Source organism: Patagioenas fasciata, chromosome 3 (genome assembly GCF_037038585.1).
Source record: "Patagioenas fasciata isolate bPatFas1 chromosome 3, bPatFas1.hap1, whole genome shotgun sequence".
NCBI classification, from domain to species: Eukaryota; Metazoa; Chordata; class Aves; order Columbiformes; family Columbidae; genus Patagioenas; species Patagioenas fasciata.
In genome coordinates this window covers 1396553-1418315 of record NC_092522.1, presented here as the reverse complement: position 1 = coordinate 1418315, position 21763 = coordinate 1396553, and the positions used below count along the sequence as shown (strand labels likewise).

The 21763-nt window shown below is 46.2% G+C and overlaps 1 protein-coding gene across 4 annotated transcripts in view; it reads right to left on the bottom strand.

Annotated features, from left to right (window-relative positions):
* The window catches only part of SPTBN1 (spectrin beta, non-erythrocytic 1), a 108984-nt gene that overhangs the window by 61816 nt on the left and 25405 nt on the right, over window positions 1-21763 (bottom strand). For 3 of the 4 annotated variants that reach the window (XM_065833463.2, XM_065833462.2, XM_065833464.2), the window contains exon 2: window positions 17349-17545. In XM_065833463.2, the coding sequence (XP_065689535.1) occupies window positions 17349-17496 (148 nt within the window). In that variant the 5' untranslated portion in view covers window positions 17497-17545. Of the gene's footprint in view, window positions 1-3438; window positions 3966-17348; window positions 17546-21763 lie in introns of those variants that run through there. The other variant, XM_065833465.2, reaches the window with a different exon arrangement.

The following is a 21763-nucleotide window of genomic DNA, read 5'->3' as shown; positions in this document are numbered from 1 at the left end:
TTTGAAAGCTGGGGATTTATCAGGAGCACACATCTAGCTCACCCCATCCCCCAGGATTTTACATTTGGAATTACCCCTGGAAATTTCACACCTAGGGCACAGCCTTAGAGCTGAGACCCAACTTGGCAATTACGCTGCGGGAGCTGATAAAGTCACCGCGCAATGAAACGCCAGCGATGTTACCAAGCACCACGCTGTCCTGTTCAGCGGGGGAAGCCGGGCTGACAGAACAGCCGCCTCTCCTCTCCGGCTGGCGAGGGCTGCCCTGTGGCACTGAGACTCCCCTTCGCTGAGGAGGGTGATACAGCTGCAGGGATCCACTTCCAAATTCCTGCCTCGCGTTAACCTCTTCCCACCAAACCGATCCCCAGGATCCAGCCTCGCTAATGCAGCACAGGTGACAGCCTTGGTTAGTAATTACAACTAACTTTGTTTGCTTTTCATTTAATTCCTCAACTGAGCAGGACAAATTTTCTCTGCTGATGTACCCTGCATGATGCATTTTCCACAAACAGGTTTTGGGGTCCTGTCCTCACTGGCAGAGAGTTACTCCATCCCCAAAACACCATCCCTTCCTACTGCACAAGTGGCCATGAGAGCCAGAACTCCACCCCTAGCTCTCATGTGAGAGCAACAACTGATACTATCTCTCACTTATCATTCCAGGACTGGGCAAACTAACAAGAATAAGAACTTAGTAGAAATAAAGGAAACAGAGCTTGCTAAAGCATTTTGCTGACATCCTCACCAGCACAAGGACTGAGCAAGCTCAACTTCTCGATTATCATGAACAGACTTCAGGGCTTCTTTTGCCAGCAGCCAGGCTCGATTCAGTGCAGCAGCGCCTTCTGCCTCACGCTGCTCCCCTGCAGCCCCTCCAGGCAAAGGGGAGCTGGAATCTCCTGCAAGGTGACCCTGCCCAGGTGCACATGGAGCCCCACAATTCGCACCAGCTTCACAACCCAGGGGGACAGGGCTGGAAAATCTGCTTTAAACACGCCACCATCATCAAGTTGAACAACAGAGTTTCCTTACACCCGTCACTTCACGGCATTTAGAAGAGGTGGAATGTAGGTGTGCTCAGGTGATCGCTTATGATTTCAAGAAAACTCACGACCTTCACTAAATCTGCACAGTGTTATGCTATAATCTAGTGCAAAGCTGTGGATTCACATGAAAACTCTAGGAACTGTAAAAAATGAGGGGCAAACTCAGTGTGGGAAAAACAGGAGTGGAGGCTGTGTGGTGCCCACCCAGGTGCTGCTGTAGGGAACCATCCTGCCCAGGGCAGGAGCACTGAAACACGGCTATCAAGGAGGAAAACACAAAACCAGAAAGGTAGGAAAGCCTCAGTGGTACTTTTTAGCACAGACTGAAGAACGTTTGAAACATCTCTGCTCTTACTTCTTTGTACACCTCCACAATGAAAAGGGAAAAACCGGTGATAAATTTGTAATGTCAAAATATTACATATATTCAGCTCATCCCTGCTGGGCCCGAGTCTGGATGCACCAAGCAAGACGCAGTGCGTTCACCAGAGCCTTCTAGCAAGAGGATAAGAGTCACCTCAAATGGTGAATTAATGGCTTTTAGATATTCTTCAGACAAAGAGCCATTAATCCAAGGAAAGACGCCTTCTGTGTCAGCAGAGTTAAGCCACTCCCTTCACAGCACACAGTATTTTGTAGGGTTACTTAGCATTTCATGGAGTATCTAGTGCATAATTTCAAACATTTCCTGTACCTAAGCTCCACCCTGAACAAGATCATTTGCAGCACTATTTTTCAAGCCTGTCTGCCCTCTCTGCAATGTGAATAAACAGCTAAAAATGGGCTACTGCAAAGAGCCTCCTCACGCTTGCAGAAGTCACTGCATTTTATCTCTTTTGTTAGAGGAAATTGCACTACACTTAGGGAGAGCATTGCAGGTTTTTTTAGAAGTCAACACAGTGCATTCCACTGAAGGGAAAACTCACTTTCTGTGCTTTCAACGCTGTGGTCTGCTTTCCTCTTTCAACGTGATGTAAACACACAGATAATGGATTCCTGAAGCAGTGACCCTGAAAATGATAACATCTGCCTTCTTTAGACTGCTGACTTAACCAGTAACGAAAGAGGCGCAAGCCAGCATTATTTTCCCGCGCCACAAACTTACCTCCTTCTTTCTAAAGCAAGTACCGCAGCCTAAGATCTGACAGATGTCCAAGATAAAGCCTCTAACGTGCTCCCTCGGGTGCGAGGTCGGAGCCCGGATTGTCCATGCCTCGCCTGAGGAATGCCTGTGTTCCCAGTGTTTAAGATGCTGTCACTTTATCTTATTACATCCAGGACGCAGCCATTACTGGGAGCCAGTTTACAAGATAAACAAAGTACTATGAATGAAAGATTTTTTTCTCCCTCCCTCCTTCAGCCAGCAAATAGGAACATTTTTTGCACTAACCAGGCTCTTCCTCCCTGACAGGAACCACAGGACCACACTTGTGGCACAGACCAGAGTAAAATAAGAAACACGCACACAAGGGCTGAACTTCACCGTACTCAGGCTGCTCTGGGATTATTTACGCAGTCACGTGGATGAAGAGGAGGAGGAGGTTTGGTTTTGGTTAAGAATTCTTTTTTCTTTTGAAAAGGCAATGCTAGAGTTCATTCATCGCTGGGCTGTGCCTTCCGCAGGGAACAGCAGGGCTCGGTTTACCCTGTCTGAGCACAGAGGTGCTGAGCACTCTCAGTAACCACAGCAATAACCGCCTGGTTTGCAGCACAGGTCACAGGCCTCCCCTCCAGAGAGCACACGGCCATTCCCCCAAAGAAACGGCTGTGTTCTCACACACAGAATCGCATGGGAAGATATTAAAGGATATCCTCCCTGTCCAAAAGTCAAGCAATTCAAAATGAAGAAAACCGGGAATTTTAAAACACACTAATGCCTTCTCGGAGATCTTCTACAACATGAGCAAACTAATTTGTTTGGAAATTATGCAACGGTTCTTCATTTGAAGAAGTTAAGCCACCCGCCTTTACAGGCGGTACGCAGGGAGTTACAGAGGGCTCCCGCACTGCGAACTGCACCCGAACGGACCTGGGAGTTTGTGATTAATTGCCAGAGTTACGCCTGTATTTTACTTAAGGAAAAAAATAAGTGGAAAGACCACTTCCTCACTCTCCCCCTTATTGTTCTAAGCCACTTAGTCGGGGCTAGTCCTCATCTGTAATGCAGAGCGGCTCAGAGGCTGGACACGCATGTTAACCCTGCGCCAGGCTGAGGACACCTTCAGAGGGATAAAAGCCCCACGGTATCTCTGAAAAGAACACAAAGCTTTTTCCCACAGCACCACGTTTGGCCTCATTAACACCTTGATGCAATGAGAACAAGCCCAGACTAACATGTTTACAGGAATCATACCATAGCAACACCTACTAAAAAACAGCACAGCCTTACCTTGCAACTGCTTGAATCTTCCTTCTAACTGATTGTAGTTGTACGGCACCTGAGCTGCGTATCCTGGGGACAAGGGCCCGGGCATACTGGTGGATTTTTGTAATTCCATTTACAGGTAACACAGGGATAGGATGAACTGCAGCATAAAGGAACCACAGGTTTCTCTACCATACATCCAAGTAAATCCCAGCTGCCTCGGTAGTTTGGCTTCGGTCCCTAGAGAAAATGCTCTCGCTGAGCCCTAAGTAAATAACAGCTTCGGTTCAAAATCCAGGAGTGCAGGTTGGCGGTGAGTTGTCTGTAACAGATTCAAACTTCAGGCACCATGAGGGTTGGATTCTTTCCCCCCGCTCCACTACAGGCAACTCTCAAGTGCTCGAATCTGCTTTCAAATGCTTGCCTGGCTCCGGCAAAAGTAAATCAAGTAAAAGCAAGCCTGCAATTCAGCCCAAAGCAAAAGCAGCATGGAGCCACGCACTGCCGTCCTTGCCAGCGCTTCCAGGAGCCGCGCACACCTCAGACCTTTCTGCTGGTTTGTAATATAACCAGCAGCCGCCCGGGCGCGGGCTGATGTCACTCGATTACCATACAGCCCGGTGGAGGAAGCGAAGGCTGTACCAAGGGCGAAGGGGCGGCGGAGCAGGGGAAGAGCAGGACGGCTCATGCAAAGCTGCAGTGAGTTCTTCCGGCGGGTGCAGCGCGGCCGCCCCGAGCCCCGGGCAGCGAGGTGGAGCGGGGTCCCCGGCCCTCCGCTCCCAACGCGCCGCCACGGCCGCGCCGGCCGGTGGTATCTTCCTGAGCGGAGCTGCTGGAATTACAATCTTTTGTTAAGAGCCTCATGTAACGGAAAAGTCTCAGATTACTATCACATGAAAAGGAGGGCACTTTTCTTTATTTATCTGCAAGACTGTTCGCTTGAAAAAGTAACACGCACACAGAAGCGCTCATTCAGTATTTAGCAACAGGCGAGGAGGGGACGCAGAAAGATGTACGCTCCAGCACGCTGAGAACAAACGAAAGCTTTGTGAAAAGCTTCTTTAAACAGCCAACGCCTGTCGCTTTGTTTTACGCTGCTTGTCGGTATTGAGGATTTTGACGTGCCCTGTGTATGCGTCTCCTTGTCCGTTTATCAGCATGCTGGGTATTACTGCGAGATTACTGCTCGTCTGGGCTGTGCGCTGGAGGGGGAGGGCAGGGAGGGAAAGAGGATGCCTTCCCTCAGTACCTGTGTAACACCAGTGCGCACAGCAGCAGTGTATTCTGGAGCAGCCAGCTCCTGCAGGTGGGATTAGACACAGGAGGTCAGTTTTCCCTCAGCTTCTACCCCTCGCTTCTTCATAACTGCAATGAAAAGGTCAACTCCACATTCATATTCTCAGTATACAGCATTTGCCTATTCATTTTTAAAACTGCTGAGAATGTTCACACAAATGTGTTCTCTTTTTCTTTTCCTGCATTTTCAAATTCCTTTCTGATGGAATCAATGTTCTCTTCTCCTCCCACTCTGTCCCCTCATTAAACATTTCAAAATGTTGCCTTTGTTTTGATACTGTTGTTTCACAAGTTTTTAGTCATATAGTAATTTATGTGAGGACACTTTCTGTGGGAGCAGCTCAGTCCAGCCCCAGCTCCTGCTCGGCAGAAGGTGGAAATTCAACCAGCCATCACCAACACACCGAGGAACCAGCGTGCAAGAAGTCCAACCGCGACCACTGCTAATTCAGGGAGAAGTGATGGAAGCCAACACTTCCCAACCGAAGATGGGCTTTCCAAAAACACGTGGACTGTTGAAAACACCTGGCACATCGCTTGCAAAGCCATAAATATACTTAAAATATTTATGGCTTTTAAGTAGACTGGTTTAAATAAAACAACAACACAGCCCTAGCCCCGAGTTGCTTATTATATTGATACAGAAGGGCTTTTACTAGTATATTTCAGCAAAGCCCTTTGTACCAATACAGCCATATTTACACAAGACTTCTGGTACTACAGCAGACCTCAAGCAGAGCCTAATTTTCGGAAGTTGCCTTTCAATCTTTCCAGCACTGCCTACACTTGTGGCACTAAGGCCTACCCAGCTGCTCAAGGCTGACTTTACAAAGCCAGGGAAGAAAGTGATTGTCCCCTGCCCGGGGGGATCTGGGTTCCGCAGGTTTGTGCCCCGAAAGTGCATTTGCAGGCGAAAGGGGGGCCTGAGGAAGCACCTGCGGGCTGGCTGCGGCGGGCAGGATGCTGCTCTGCAGACAACAATGCGAGGCCCCTGTTCCTGCTCAACCTTCCTCCCATAATCTCTGTGGCCAGGGGCTCTCCAGGCTGGGCTGGAAGAAGGACAACACAAAAATACAAAAGGCTACAAAATTTACAGGGAAACAGCTCGGTAAACTGAGCCGTTAATATACAAATACAAACTCACGGAGTGCATTTTACCCAGCACACAAGTACAGGCTTATTTCCGCCACAAAACTCCTTCCTGCAGCTTTCCACCAACAGCAGCTTTTGCGAGGCCTGACCTATGTTATAATTAAACGAAGCCCTTCCCCGGGAGAGCGGGCAGGCAGCCAGGCCCTACCTGCAGGCGTATCAGCTCGTTTCTGTCCCACCTTCAGCAAACAGGTGTTGCTATGTGAGCTCACAAGGTAAAACTAAAGTCCAAGCGACTGACGGGAGAGCTGAAGCACTTTTAACACCGTGAAAGACGTACATCAGGAGCCAGGAACTTTTCCCCAGCTGAAAGGTTTCCCAGCACCTTTGGCAGGCGACACACTGATGCACGTGGCCATTATTAAAAATATTTAAAAGCAAAATATTACAAAAGCAAAACATTAACAACTAAAAATAATCATTTGGCTTCGATTCATATAAAACATGGAGTGGCTTTCGCCACCCTGTCATAAAACATTAATACCAGATTGTCCCCAACGGGACAAGTGAATCTGCTAAGCTTAGGATTCCCAAGAAATTCTGAACAAAAGCTGGAATTTGAGGTTTTATCGCTGTTGAATCCAAATTAATCAACCCGAGACCTGGTTACTGCCACGATGGGCCAATGCATTGAGTCAATCACAAGATCCTCACATTTGCCCTTCTTTATACCTGGTATCTACTCATTTTCTCTGTTTCTCTTTAACTGACTAACCCCTTGACAATACTAATTAGATAATATGTTATGGAGGGGAATTAATGCTTTAAAGCCATAGATAAGATAACTTTTGAGCACTGGTCCAAGAGCAGCTTATCGAATCAACACAGCTTGAAACTGTCCATGGTGTAATTCATCACTGATTACAGCGCTGGAGAAAAATAAGGGAAAAATCACATATTACATTTAATATATCAGGGAGGGAAGGAGTTTGTTGGCTTTTTCCCATCTAAATTTTGTTCTCATTTTTCTCCCATATCTACAAAATAATTTTTGCTCACACTTTTTGAATGGTGCTTCTCCCGTAGTACTCAACTGGTAACGATGGCTTGCATTTTTGTGTATTTGTTGAGAGCAAATAAAAGCACTAATGATCATCTACTTTGCCATAAGGCAAAGTGTGACTTAGTTGATGTGATTAGAGCTTTGCAAGGCCTCAAGCAGAACAAGAGGTTGACCACACTAATATTATGAATGTACAAGCAACATCTGGAAGCAGGTGCTGCCACCAGAACACAAAAGGTGGTTCTGAAAATTGCCGCTGAAGTGAATGGGCACCTAACACAGAGAAAAATCTACTGGTCCTAAGGAAAATTATCACCCAAGTCTCTAATCGTCAATGTTTCTAAGATTGAACAAAACTATCAATTTCTCACCTAGAAGAAAACCGTTAAGAAAAAATCTTAGCATCTTTTCAAAATCAGGATAGACAAAAACCACTCTAAGAAATTCCTGGCCAAGGATCCAGTTCATAACTTTTGCAGAAAATAACCGGTTAAGTGTGCAGTGTTAATATTACCCGCACAGCCTCACGAAATTTGGAAGAGCTATAAATTCCCTGCCGACCTCATCCACCCATCAATCTACACTATGTTCCACCAATAAACTCCATCAACATTGCCTGGTTTTCCTGGGTCAACAATGAAGACAGTACGCAGGGCAGGCTTGATGGCCGAAACAGGCCCACACTTGACATGGATTCATCACTTTATGCATATGCAAAAACCCAAGAAAGCAACCCACAAAATGTTGCCGGGGTACCGTAAAACAAATACATGAGTTGCACTGTTGCGTTCTGAAAGAAACATGCGATTTTACAACTCCACAAAAGACAATTATCTTCCTAATGGGAAGCAGAATGCACACCAGAGCTTTCAATAATTACGAATCTGGTTAATCATCACCCTTGTCTTTCCTCTTTACTCGCATTTGCTCTTGTAAATTTTCCAGTTGGTGACTAACTAAAAAAAAATTACAAGATAAAAAGGATGATTTATTAATCTAAAATGCCACACACACAAAAAAAATCACGTAACATTTGCTCTTGTCCTGAGAGTAAAGTTCTTACACATCCCCTCTGCACCCCAGCTAAGAACTGAAAACTCACAATTCACCTTCGTCTGTCTTGACTTCTCTGCTGACACCTCCATCTACACAGCAAAACCAGAACCTCTCCTATATACGCAGAGTAAGGAAAGATGGGGTTGGTTGCAGATTGTTCTAGAATGTAATCGGAAATAGGGGGTTTTATCATGTTTGACAATCTACATCAAATGAATCCTGAAGAGTTAGCTGTTTTCCCTCTAGTTTATATCTAAGATGCTGGAACACAGACAGAAGCAGCCCACACACTGAGCAGGAATTAGTGTGCCAACTTAATTACCTCTCCTGCAGGTATTAGTGGGAACGCAACCATTCGCCTTATAAACCCACCATTTCCTGCAATACTTTGCAACTGTCTCAGAAGAAGGGGAAATAAATACAAACAAAACAAGAGATATGCTGTTAAGCAAGATTTCTATTTCAGAGAGTATTTCAGTCTTTCTGTTTAAAGGGGATTTTAGGTCACTGGCAAACACCAAGGCATTTGGTCCTCCAGGTCCCATCCACGTGTATTTTCTGGGCTCAGGAGAGCCAACACAATCAAAACATATGGAAAAGGGGCTGATTAAAAAGCAAGAGACAAGTATTTGTATTACAAAAGGGTCTGTTCTCCTTTTGCCATGTCCAGGCTGCCCTTCCAGCAATTCTGCACCGAGTCTGGGGCACAAACCAGCTCTGGGCTCCAGGTGAACCTGTAGGTTGTGACGTCTGACACCAAAGCAGCACGAAACCTTTGGGAATCTTCTCACAAACCAGGTCAGAATATCAATTTATTACTGAAACTGGGTCAGTTCCACCTAGTTTCGGGTTTCAGTTTGCACAAGTCCCAGATTAACAGGAAAGTTGACATGACTTTTGTAACAGCGTGTCCCTGCTAACTGCAGCAGCGAACGCCTGCCAGGAGAGCCCGCAGAAACAGCTACGGGAGCCACGGCTGGTTGTGCTGCTTTGTACTCCAGTCCTAATGGGCTCTTCTGAACTGCGCCACTTCCCACGCTCTCTGGACTCGGCACAGCACAGAAACCGTCCCCAAAAACCTCTAATGCTCTCAGGTTTTGGTTGTGGCCCATGAAATGCACTTGGTTTGCTCCCCAGCTTGCATGAAAAGTCTATTAAAAATCAAGCATGATGCACAGGTAACGTACCTAACACACCCCCTTTCTGTGAGATTCTAGCATGAAAACGCTTCTGCATCTCCATCCAGAATTTTTTTTTTTTTAATGGGTTTTAATGTACTTTTTCAGAAGCTGGAACTACATTCATTGCCTCTCCCTCCTTTCCTCCTCTATCTGAATTGTATCTATGTTTATACGTAGGAAAAAGAAAGCAAAATGTTCCCACCCTCTTTTTCTCTCCTTCCTTTTGCACTGCTTTCTCCTTCTCTGCAGTTTGACCACGAGCACAGAACACGCACTGCTGCTCCGCCATAATCACTCAGCCATGAAAATTCAATCTCCTGCTACTCCTGAGCAAAAGTGGAAATTGGGTGAGAACAAGATGCAGAACACACTGATCTTTACAAATCTCCATAAGCCAGGGTATTTATTTATATTATTTCCCTTGCTTCACGCAGCTAGAACAGAAAGCACATAAACTACAGTGATGTTCCCAAATCCATCCTGACTGTGACCAGCCACGTTCACACGCAGTCGGTTCAGAGGAATACATCATTAGCTCTCGATTCTCCCAATTCCATAACTGGAGGAGCTCAAGCCCCTAAATTAGAAACCTCTGAAGTTAATTTGGCTTCCTACAGAATTTTAGATCCTCTTACATCGACGGAACAAAGCTCCCGAAAAGCCAAGGTAGCACAGGCTTGCGCTGATCTGTCGTTCATGCGAAGTGAAAGAGAAGGAAGTCTTAGGAAAAAAATGCTGGAAGTTTTTGTTTGTTGGTTTGGGTTTTTGTGGTTTTAAACACACTAGATGTAGAAACACAAGTTGAAAGCCACATTTTAAAGCCAAAATGAAGGAGACATCTCTCTGATTATATTCAAAACCTTCTTTCATTGAAACTCACCCTCCAAATTTCCGCACTTGGGAACTGTCTATCTCTGCAAAACAACCTTAGTGATCAATTGACAAGTACTAACTGAAACTTGCGAAGTTATTATTCCATTATTCATTTTAGAATACATGTAATAATGTATCATACACTTACGTGTACAAATACTGTCCACGTCTGACACCCATCCACCCTCAAGGCTTCGCAATATTGAAAGGAAGCAAAACTTAAAATAATTATAGAACATGCACATACAAAGTGGTTGGCAAAAAAACCAGTAGTGTTTGCACGGCTCACGTGGAGAGTCCCAAACGGCCAGGACTAATGCTAGAAACTGGAAAAGTGGAGCTTGGAAGTGAATTTTCTTCACATCTCTACCTGTCTGCCTCTCAGCCCGGTTCCAAGGCAATTCATCTCCAGGCACTCGGGCTTTCTCTCTCCAGGATATTACCTCAAGATAAGAATCAAAGCTCTGATCCGAGAGAATGATTTCATCACTAATCTCTCCCCATTAGAAGAGCTCCAAGGCTAACAGAAATTAGCAAACATTTTTTAATCCTGTATTGAATTTCGCGTTGCAGTATGCTCTGCTAGACATTATTTATACTTCAGGGGGTGCTTTCATGCAGTATCCAAGCAACAAATAGAAGGAAAAATGCAAGGCACATTGCAGATTTGGCTGAATAAATGAAATAAATAGAGTAACATCGCTAGTTAGATGCTGAAGACATGAGACGAGAACATTCTCTTCTGCATACGCATTTTTTGTGGAAAGACTTCTTTTAAATTACAGGCTCCTGAATAGGCTTTGAAATGCATCCCCAGCCAAGCTTAGCCCTGATAACAGTCATAATTTAAAAAAACAATATTGCCACTACTGGGATGTAGTTTCTACAAATTAGAAACCCTTTCCATTATGACAACTCAGCAAAATACCTAAAAATAATCTCATCATTTCAATGAAGGGTCCCATGGTTTCTCTGAATTAAATATCCCCAAAACATTGATTCCAACAGCAAAGAACATTATAGTCTTTTCAGGTTTCCCGTGATGGGCCATGTTCCAGCTGGTGTAAGGCAGCGTGGTCTCACAGAAGCCAAGGGAGACGCCAGTTTATACCAGTGACAATCTGGCTGGTAGGTCTCCTCCTAAACCACCAACTGCAGTGTGATTTTACCCCAGCTCCACTACTGCTCCTGGCTCAGCTCTCACTACCTGCACGGAGGGTTTAGCTCCCAGTATTTTTCTTTGCCTTGAGCAGCCGGTGCAACCAGGGCGCCTCACTCCCCTCCACAAATCCTGCCTTTGCCTCTCCCTGTCCCTGCTTCAGCTGATGCACAATGCGGCATCTCGCTCATCTCGGCGCTGCTGGCAGCCAAAAGCACGTCCCCTGGTGCTTTCAGCCGTTCCTGGTGCCATGGTGATGAGTGCATGATGAAAACTAAAACAGACAGGAGAGGGCTGTGCTGGGCCAGCCCGGGAGTTAAGGCACAGTCCTCACCTCTAATCAGCACAAGGAAGGAAGCGCACTATGGAAGTCGGTGCAGTGCCACTGTGTCTAATACCTGGTATGAAAGAGCAGATTTATTTACCTGCTTTCAGGATTACTCTCATGGTATTTCATCGGTAATAGCCTAAAAGCAGATATGCGCAGGCACACGCCCACACAGAGTCAGCACATGTATATTAGTTTCCCATCTTCTTCCCCTAGGTACAGATGGTCTTTTTATATTTAATCACTTAACTACAGTACAGAATTCTCTCGTACCTTATTTTGCTAAATTACTGCCTTGCATTCCAAGCATAGAGTCAGCCCTTTGTGCCCAAGGACTGGTGTGGGTTTGGAGTTCTCCACAAGAAACGACGAGCAGCAGATATGGAACCTGTATTCCAGTCCAGGAGCTTAATGCACAGGAATTCCAAGATCTAAAGGTGGATCAATACAGGCCCATTTGCTGGCAGGATGCTGGGCGCTCCTGTGTACGGGTCCAACTCAATATTGCTTAGTCTTGAAAGAATTTAATCAGACATAAAATGACTGCAGCTGTCAGACTTTCCAGAGCGGGGCTGCCAGCAACTGCTCCTATTCTGCTCCCTTCCCAAAGAAGCAAAAAAACCATTTTTCCATCTCCGCTTGTCCTGCCCAAGCAATCTGCGCCAGATTACAGTCATTCACCAGGACGCAATTGCTCTCCTGCATCACTGTTACCAAGTAATCACAGCTACTACCCATGAAGAACACAACCACGCATGATTCCAGAAAACTCCTCAGTTCCCTTCCGTGGTGCTTTTTTCAGCAGCTCGGTTCTGTACTCAGGAAGCTACATGGGACCATGGATCTGGGGTCTGATGAGACCGCAGAGAATCCCACTTACACCTCCACACAGTGTGCACTCTGATTCTACAGAGGGGGAGAGAGAGCGCGCAAATCCCCAAACTATGTATAATTGATACCAAAAATCACATTACAATAGGAATGAGATACAAATTACCTCTGTACCAAATTACGTTATTAGAAACAGTTTTCCACCAGCAGCTTCAAAAGCTAATACATTAATCGGCAGTGACAGATGGGCTAAGATTTTCTTGGTTTCTGATCAGTGTTCATCAGCAGTCACAGCCAGCACGCAGGTGACACGCGTGGGGACAGCAGCTTCCCCACTGCCACGCTTCCTCCCTTCGTGGCTGCATGACACAGAACACATCAAATTATACTTCTCATTTCAAACCAGCCTCCTACAGACTCTGGTAAGGTATTGCAGCTTACAAACTACAGTGGAGAAATCGTTCCAGAGCAAAATTCAGAGGGAAAGCATTGGGTGAGGTCAATATTTGGAAAAGCTTTTGCTGCAATAATTCCATCAGCTCTTATCTGAGCAAAATAAGATTTTTCAAAATAAGCCCTTTCAGGCTTACCTAAGTCTGCATTAGGCCCTTGGCTGCTAAACAAAACCACGGACTAACAAACAGCACTGCCGTGCCAGTGCTGAGGAGATGCATCCACAGGTTCGCTGCTGTGAGGTTTTTATTTCTATTTAGTGTCAAGTGAATAATTCACATGCCCTTCAAACTTCATTTACAAGCACCGATATACTGCTGAGTTCTCTTTCCTAGGCCACTTGCTGTTATTAAAATTAGTGCACTGATTTTCAAGTCCCAGATAGCTCAGGTACCGGATATTCATGAAATGTACTGCAGATTATTCTCAGTATGTTCTTTCAAAGCCGACAATGAACCGAAGATTTATTCTCTTAACCTCTAAATAATTGTATTTTGTCCTTTTTTATTGACTTGAGACCTGACACTTCATTCTGACCATGCAGATTTTTTCCACCTTTAATGTCTACTCAGAGTAAAACAGTAGCAACTTTGCTATGAGAGAAATGTTAGAGAGCAGGGACAAGCAGGTGTGTGATACCTGAAGAGTACAACAGGCAGGATCTTACTTTTTGGTTTTTTGGGGGGTTGTTCTGCTGACTTTTTGCACTGGAGCTCTGGCAGGAATGCCTTAAATATCAAGGTTCAAAGGGCTAACTAGCCCCAGCACTTCCGCATTGCAAGTTTTCTCCATCTTTTCTAAAACGAAACACTTTTCAACAGCATAAACTCAGTAACAATTTCAATGATTTGTCCCTTCTGCTTCCGGGAGAATTGAAGTTATGGGCGTGAATTCCAAGCCTGTTTTCTCTTTGTGACAACTAGGAAAGCTGCACGACGAATGCAGTCTCCTCACCTGTATTCCCCGTGAGATCCGTGCAACACAACCAAGTGTCCTGAGCTGCGCACGGTCCCTCAGGCGGAGCTGAGACAGGAACGCGCAGCTTCACCTGCCTGCGCCGAGGAGATAACGCCTCTGTTATTTCGTAAACTTCAAAATTGTTTTCATTCGTGGGCCAGGCAGCTGAGTCACAGACCTGCTGGTCACTCAGGTGAACGCAGAGGACAAAAGGGCAAAATACAAATGAGCAGAAAAGCGAGTAACTTTAGCCAAGCATTTTTAATATTGTATTAGCTAACTGAAGAAACGGAAAGTTTCGGAGGTGACAATTCTCGTACCACCTGAAAATAGCATCCGAGCTGGCGAGCGTGGTACACCTGAATGTCACAGTCCCAGAGCGAGTGGGAAAAATTCTGCTGAACAACTGAACTATCTCCTGAGGTTTTTATAAGAACTCTGTGCACCAAGGCGCTGCACAGCAAATCTTGTTAGCTAATGGTCCTTGAGAGACGAAATCCAACACTTGAGGATTTGGGAATGAAGAATTTCACACAAACATGATCTCTTTTTGGCTTCTACAGAGCAGGTAGAATTACCTGATCTTCCAGCAAGACCTTCTGAAGAACCACAGAGAACAAGGACAGGTGAAAGCTGATTTCCTACAGCGGGATAGCTTACTCTACGAAGTAGGGATCGGTTACCTTCTTCTCATATCAGTTGCAGAGCGAGTTAGCTCAACACGAACAGCAACCAATCTGGTTGCATATCCCTTCAAATCTGAATCCTGATTGAAAGCTGAGTTCCCAGATGATTTGTTTAAAATTGAACCAATCCCTCGCATTCTGGTTTTCAGGGTATACAGACCGCTTTAATAATACCTGTTATCAGCTGCTGTGCCTGCCAGTAGCGTTTTTCCAACATTATTATATCGTTCCTGCTTTAACTGAGCTTTTCTCCAACACATTGTTCTGATCACAGATTGTTCTGCCCATCATCTGCTGCTTTGCTGTTGAAATATTTCAGTACTCTGACAGAGCATGGGGCCATTATGGTTCTTTCTAGAACAGAGTATCAGACTCTGGCCTCAGAACTCTGTTCTTGCCTGCTCACTCTCTGCCTTTCTTTACCTTAAAGGAAGTTTCGTTTAAATTACAGTACACTACAATGGATACAAGATGGAAGCTTCACAGAAGAGGCATTTCACAACTTGTTGAAGAATGTGGACAGAGGATGTTTTCACTAACACAAAGATTCACACTGAGCCATGAGTCACTACGGCTGTTCTACTTCTGAACGCAACACCCTGCATCTTACAGATGGGGAATAAAGAACCAGTGCCTGTTTGTTTTGAAACCTTTCATACCAGGCCAAGGAGATAATGACAGAAGTGCATTTCATAAACTGCAAGATGTTGATAGTATTTTGATTTATCTTGTCACTTTAATGAAAGGCAGGCATACTAAAGAGCTGGACATCCAGTCTTTAGACACAACCAATCTAGGACCTCTGGGAAGAAAACTGCTGTTGTCAGAAGATGGCCAGTCTTGCAGATGGCGGAAGATGCTCATGCCCATCCACATCAGACTGGAGTGTTACTCAGTAAACATGGGCCCTGCTTGCGGCTCAGAGAGCGGTGAAATTCACCCAGGAGAAAGTGCCAAACAGACAGTCAAATTGATGGGTTTCAGAGCCCAGAAGAGCCTGCTGATGTCACCCAGTGTGGCTTTGTGTGCACTATCAGCCAGAGGCTTCCACACAGCGATTATCGTGTCCGGCCCTGTGACAGCAGCTGAACTAGAGCACACCTTTCCAGAAAGAGCGTGTCTCAATATAAAGAGCACAAATGACAGAGATTATTGCTGCTCCAGGCTGCAGCTCTTAAAAACCTGCAAGGGCCTTTTGGGGGACATGCACAGGAAGATTACCCACCAGACAGCGTACCCAGAAACATGCATTGAGCAGTGCCAGGAGTACCATGGCTCAGCCTTTAACTAGAACCTTTCATTTGCAATAGAAACCTCTCTTCGTTCCTCTCTCCCTGCAGCATGATTAGGCTTTCAAGCAGTGCTGCAGCAGTGCAGTACGCTAAGCCAGGTTTTGGCAGCACGCAGCATTCTCAACACTAACAGCAGAGAATTACAGGTATGAAATGTATCAAATTAAAATAACAATCAGTAATACTTATTAAGAAAATATATAAATACATTCTACTCTGGGAAAATGTTTAAATACAGCTCTGAACCGAATCTTGAGCAAAATTACTTGCTTTGACATTGGTATTAGTTTTAGGCTATCTAAATAATTCAAGTACTTTCCTTACGTTACTTCTCCTTGAAATAAGAGTTTCATGTTTATTATTCATTACTCAGGTGGGGAGCTCTGCTTGCCATAAAAGTAACTGGACCAGCCAGCTGCAGTAAAGGCTGGATCTGGGACCCACATGCAGCTAATGAGCTTTGTGCTAGAAGCACTTCCCACCCGAGGCACGCAGTTTAACCTACAACCACTGATGTGACAGAAATACAGTTTCTTCCTCAAACAAGATCAAACTATATATCAAAATATTAAAAAAAGGTTAAGATCCTTCTCATCTTGTGCTGGTTTATACCAACCTACCACCACAGGCATTGCCTGTGACCCCACCTCGCACAGCCCCGTTCCAGGCCGGGCGTTTCAGCTGTAATCTCAAATGCACACTGTATGAGATCCGCTGTAATTACACGTCTTCTAAAGACAGCAAAATTTAGCACACATCCTTTCTGCCAGCAGCTCCATGAAGTCAACACCATCACCACCCTCGGTAAGGGTTATCCGATCTGCTCTCTGCCCACCTGCATGAACTACTTTATCTCCCTGCTGCTCGGCTCCACACCTGATCCTGCCCCGTTCCTGCAGGTAACGGGGTTCTGCATCTCATCCACCCCCCAGCCGCAGCGAGAGGGGAAAGGGCGCCCTGCGCTCCCGACTCGCTCTCATCGGAATCACAAATGGAACACATGATACCTTGGTCTCAGCACACTTAATTTAATAAACCTCCTTCAACACATTACAAAACTGTCCTTGTAACCAAGATTTCACTAGCAGAAAGCCCAGCACATTTTGAGCTGCTTTTCCGCGCTCGCGGTATGTCCCATGTCAGCGAGGCATTTTGTCCAGAGGTCAGGAATGTGGGCATGCTACCATAAGAGTCGGGAAATCATTTACAGAACGCATAAAAATCGCTTTGCAGGGCAATGCCTCAGAGCTGAGGGGACATGACATAATCTCCTTGCTGCATAAACAAATTTGGTTAATGTACAGCCCTTAATATGCAATAATCAAATGTTTTCAAGACGAAAAAAAAAAGACCAAATCCAATTTCATTTGTCTGCTGATGAGAGTGTAATTCAGGAGAAGATTGAATGTATTGGTAGAAATTTGTAGTGCCAGCATTATTTACTAAATGACAACTCTCTCCACCTACCAAACTCCTCCATTTTGGAACAAGTGAGATGTTTCAAACACCTCCAAATGAAGAGATTTTGAAGCAGAATTTTGTTATCCCTCTGCTTTTTTCCAAATCTAGAAATCAACGTAATTGCCCAAACACAGAAACACAATTGAAACAATACTACCGCATATATCCAGCACCAGAGCACCATCGCTCATGCAATGCGAACTTACCAGCCAGGGCCTTGATGCGGGATCGCTCAAACAGCCGAGCAGAACTGTTCTCATTGTCCCAGTCGTCGACGTCCCAGCGGTTGTTGACATCGCTGTACTGCTGTTGGATCTCGATATTGTCATAATCTGTCGCTACTGTTGTCGTCATCCTGAGTCTTCTTAACCTATTCTCACCATCAGATTCTTCTTAAAAACCTCTGTAAAGCAAAAACACATAATAATCATTTAGAAAATGTATATCTAAGAAGAAAGTAGTAAAATGCAAGCTTGAGACTTCTGGTTTCAAAAAATCAATGACTTTTACTCAAAACGCAGGCACAAGTTCAAGAAAAGATGAGATACCAATGCGTCCTTCAGAAAGCAACTGAATGCTCCAAGCCTTTTTAAAAAATTAACTACTTGACAAAACCAAGATTTCAAGCCAGGAGCTTCGCTGCATACATGTGTGCACAACTGTCATGTTCAAATGCACACAAAGTGGAACACGTATGAAACGGTGCAGTAAAACACGTTCACAATGGTTATTTTCAAAAGCAGCCTGTTGCCTTTCTAAATCTGTGAATGTTGGCTAAAGCGTATGGAGCCATGGATAGCTCGGCTAAGAAAAACCCCAAGTGCAAAAAAGACCTCAACACCTTTACAACACACTGCAAATTCTGATGAAAAAAAAAAAAAATGCAAATGCTTAAAAAGTCCCATAAGCATTTGACCAGCTGAAGCCTTTTAACACAGATCTGAACAAGCATCTCTTTCTTCACATGCAAATCACTGACTTCACATGCAAATACTGACTTTATTTATGAACTAATCAGATAAAAACAACTGATGCATTTGCTTTGAACTCTCCCTAGCAACAAAATGGTAGCCCACCAACGCAACTCTTGAGGTGAGGTTCTCCTCTTTCAGGCAGTCGGATACCGTTAGTATGCGTGCCCCATCTTCTAACTGGAATTTGCATGTACTTATCAGCACTAAATATAAAAGAGCCTAACACCTCCTCCTCTAGGAGAGGAGGGAGGTTGTAAATGGCTGTTAAACCAGGGGCTGTGAACGCTGCAGGAACAGGCGTGGGCCTGGGGCAGGGACCCAAAGTTCTCCCCGTCATGGGGGCGAAGGGGACCTGGGGGCACAGACCCAAAGTTCTCCTCATCATGGGGGCGAAGGGGACCTGGGGGCACAGACCCAAAGTTCTCCCCGTCATGGGGGCGAAGGGGACCTGGGGGCACAGACCCAAAGTTCTCCCCGTCATGGGGGTGAAGGGGACCTGGGGGCACAGACCCAAAGTTCTCCCCGTCATGGGGGTGAAGGGGACCTGGAGGCACAGACCCAAATTCTCCCCATTGCAGGGGTAATGGAGCAACCATGCCGCACCTTCCTCAACCCAGCCCCTCTGAAGTCCCTGCTCAGAGAGACCCCAGGTCACACACAATTCACCTTTATAAAAATATAACAGTTATTTTTAAATGCAGTTTAGGAAAAGGGGCACGACTGGGTTTTAATAGAAATGGTCATATTACAGGAAGGCTTAGAAGACTATCTGAGGAAAAAAACCTCCATTTTGTGGATCTACCTGTCCGCTTCCTTCTGCTCCCAGCCCTGTGAGCTCTCAGTCCCTGCGTTGCTTAAAATAGCAAAAAATAGGAAAAAAATATATAAAAAAAAAAGATGAGGAGTCACGGCCTGGAGCTCCTTCATGAATATTGCACTTTTATCTCGGTACAAGCTGCGGAGTTGGGCCTGGCGCCTCAGTCACCTCAGCCCCCGCAGCCCGGGTGCGTCGGTCACCTCAGGCCCCTCAGCCCGGGCGCCTCGGTCACCTCAGGCCCCTCAGGCCGGGCTGAGCCCCCAGCTCGGCTGTTTCCCGTCCCCGGGCTCACGGCAGCCGGTGAACGGCTGTTCCCTCCTCCCACAACCGCCCTCCCGAGGGGACCGGGCAGGGCCAGCCCGCCGCTCCCGGCCCTGGGAGCCGGGGACCGGGGACACGGGCGCGGGCTCTTCCCGCCCTGGTGGCGCCACCTGCCGGCCGCGGGAGTGGGGCCGGCGGCCCGGGCAAGGGGGTGGCTGGAAAACACCCAAATTCCGCCCAAAAAAAGGCCATATCCTGCAGATGACATCAATCCAGCTCACAGGGGAAAAAACAACCTATTTGCTGCCGTTGTCCGCGCAGTTAAGAGGCATTAATTTTCCAGATGGTCCTAGGATAAAAAAGGACGGGTTGATTTTCTCCTGTTCGCCGCCGCGGTTGGGAAGGTTCCTTATGTATTTACTTGCAAAATAATCCCTTCGTTTTGCACAGAAATGGGAAACGAGCCGCGCTCGAGGCTGTTGCATAAGCAGCTGTTAGCGAAGCCCGTCTGTGAGCGACTCAACCTTCACAAAAGGTGGGAAGAAATCGCTTTAGTTATGGTAAGCTGCCAACAGACCCAAAGAATATGGAAAAAACCTTGCTCTGGGAAAGGCTTTTGCAACGTTAACTCCGTTGCGCACACCCAGGCTGACATTTCCCGATGGATTCCGTTGCTACGAACAAAAGGATGGAGCAAAGATGGGGAAAGGATTAAGTCCCACTTGAAACGTTTCTGCAGTGTTCACCAGCTCATCCCCGTCTAGCGTCAAACCCGGGCTTTAAAAGCCTCCCGGTGACTCCTGTACGCAGGCAGAAATCAGGGTTAATTCCAATTAAATCCATGGAATACCCACGGTATAAACGAGTGGAATCAGACTGTTCTAGAGCAGTTTCTGTTCCAATCCTCTCAGCCTGCTGTACCCATCAGTGCCCCACCAAGACAAGCAGACACGCCACTGGAAACGCGGCAGTGACCCTAAAATGGGATGCGACGACACGCTAACTCAGAAGTTACAAGATTTCATCTATTTCTGTATCATCAGTGTTGAGACACACACAGAACTGGATCCAGAAAAAATTCAGCTGTAACTTGGTGCTTCATCACTTCTCTTTCCCTTCCTGAGTATCACACGAGCAAAATCTACCCCGGATAGAGCTAAACTGAGCATGAAATGGGGCTGTGATCCCACATCCGCGTTCGGATTCTGCGGAGATGCTGCGAATCAAAGCGGCGCCTCTTCCACGGGCTGACACCAAGCTGCTTTCTGGGATGCGGCTCCGGGGGGAGCAGACACTCTGCACGGATAAAAATAACCCCCCTGCAGCAAAGCGCTTCTGTGGCGAGGTGAGGATAACTCAGTTCCATCCTGACTGGAATACAAGCGGCGCTGCCTTCTTCTGCAGAAAGACCCAGCTACATAATGTGCAACCACCACCCTACGCCTGTGCCGGAGAACGATTTTACTTGACTTGGGCTGCAGTTTTGGTCCAGCACAGCCCCCTGGTGCCTCTGGAACGGGGATGGCGATAAACACAAGCTCCAGGCTTCTTGCTGCAGCTACACCAGCAAATCTTGCTGCTGAGTGATGGGTGTCCCTATCTGGCAAATGGAAACACCAGCGCTGTCTGCGAATGGCCAGAGAGTAACGGGGAAAAACGGTCCAGAATTCTTCTGGAGCTCCTAACGTAGCCGACTTCATTATTAATGACCTTGAGTGTAATCGGTCATCCATAAAATTAGCCCAGCACTTGAAAGACGCATGCTGAAAAAACCCCGTGTGCGTAACATACACGTACATGTAACGCACATACATTTACACGTTTATTTTAAGCCTGGCACGCTACTTGCACTAAACTGCTGCTCGATCCCGTAGCTCTATTTGGCCAGACCTCCCCGGCTGGATGATTTCAACAGGCACTTGGTGAGCAGGGATTTGCTTTACCGACGGCGCGGTCAGCACAAAGCCGGAGCCGGCGCATTGTGCCCAGCAGCTTACGGCAGCACTCTGCACTCATGCGCAAAGCGCCCGCTCGCACCCGCGCGAGAAATCACTATAGAATCTGTAGCACCAGCAGAAAGCGAGGGGTCAGACAAAAGCCTGGGCTCCAGCAGGAACAACCTTTGTCATTTAAACATCCTGGCCTGGCTTTACGCTGAAATATCAGCCTCAAAATGGAACGATGTTTTCTGTGGAGAGCAAAACGTAACATGAATTTCAGCTGTCAACATCCCGAGCAGTCCTAATGCAGAGGACCCTGCTGTCATTCTCGGAACACACCAGAAACGAGCTCACTGACAACAAATCTAACACTCCATTGCCTTCTGCGCTTGATACAATACCAGAAGACCTCACGTCTGTCTAAAGAGATCAAACCATTTCATTTCAAAGCATTCTTTAAAATACATCGCATCATTTGAGGGCGGGGGGGTTGGCATTCTCTTCAAAAAGGAGAAATGGCTTGGAGAAAGAACCAGCTACCAGGAAGAACGTTTTCTCAGACAGTTTTCAAAGGCAATATCCAGGGGTCAGCCCTTTTGTATTTATTTTCATAAATAAACAAGATTCTG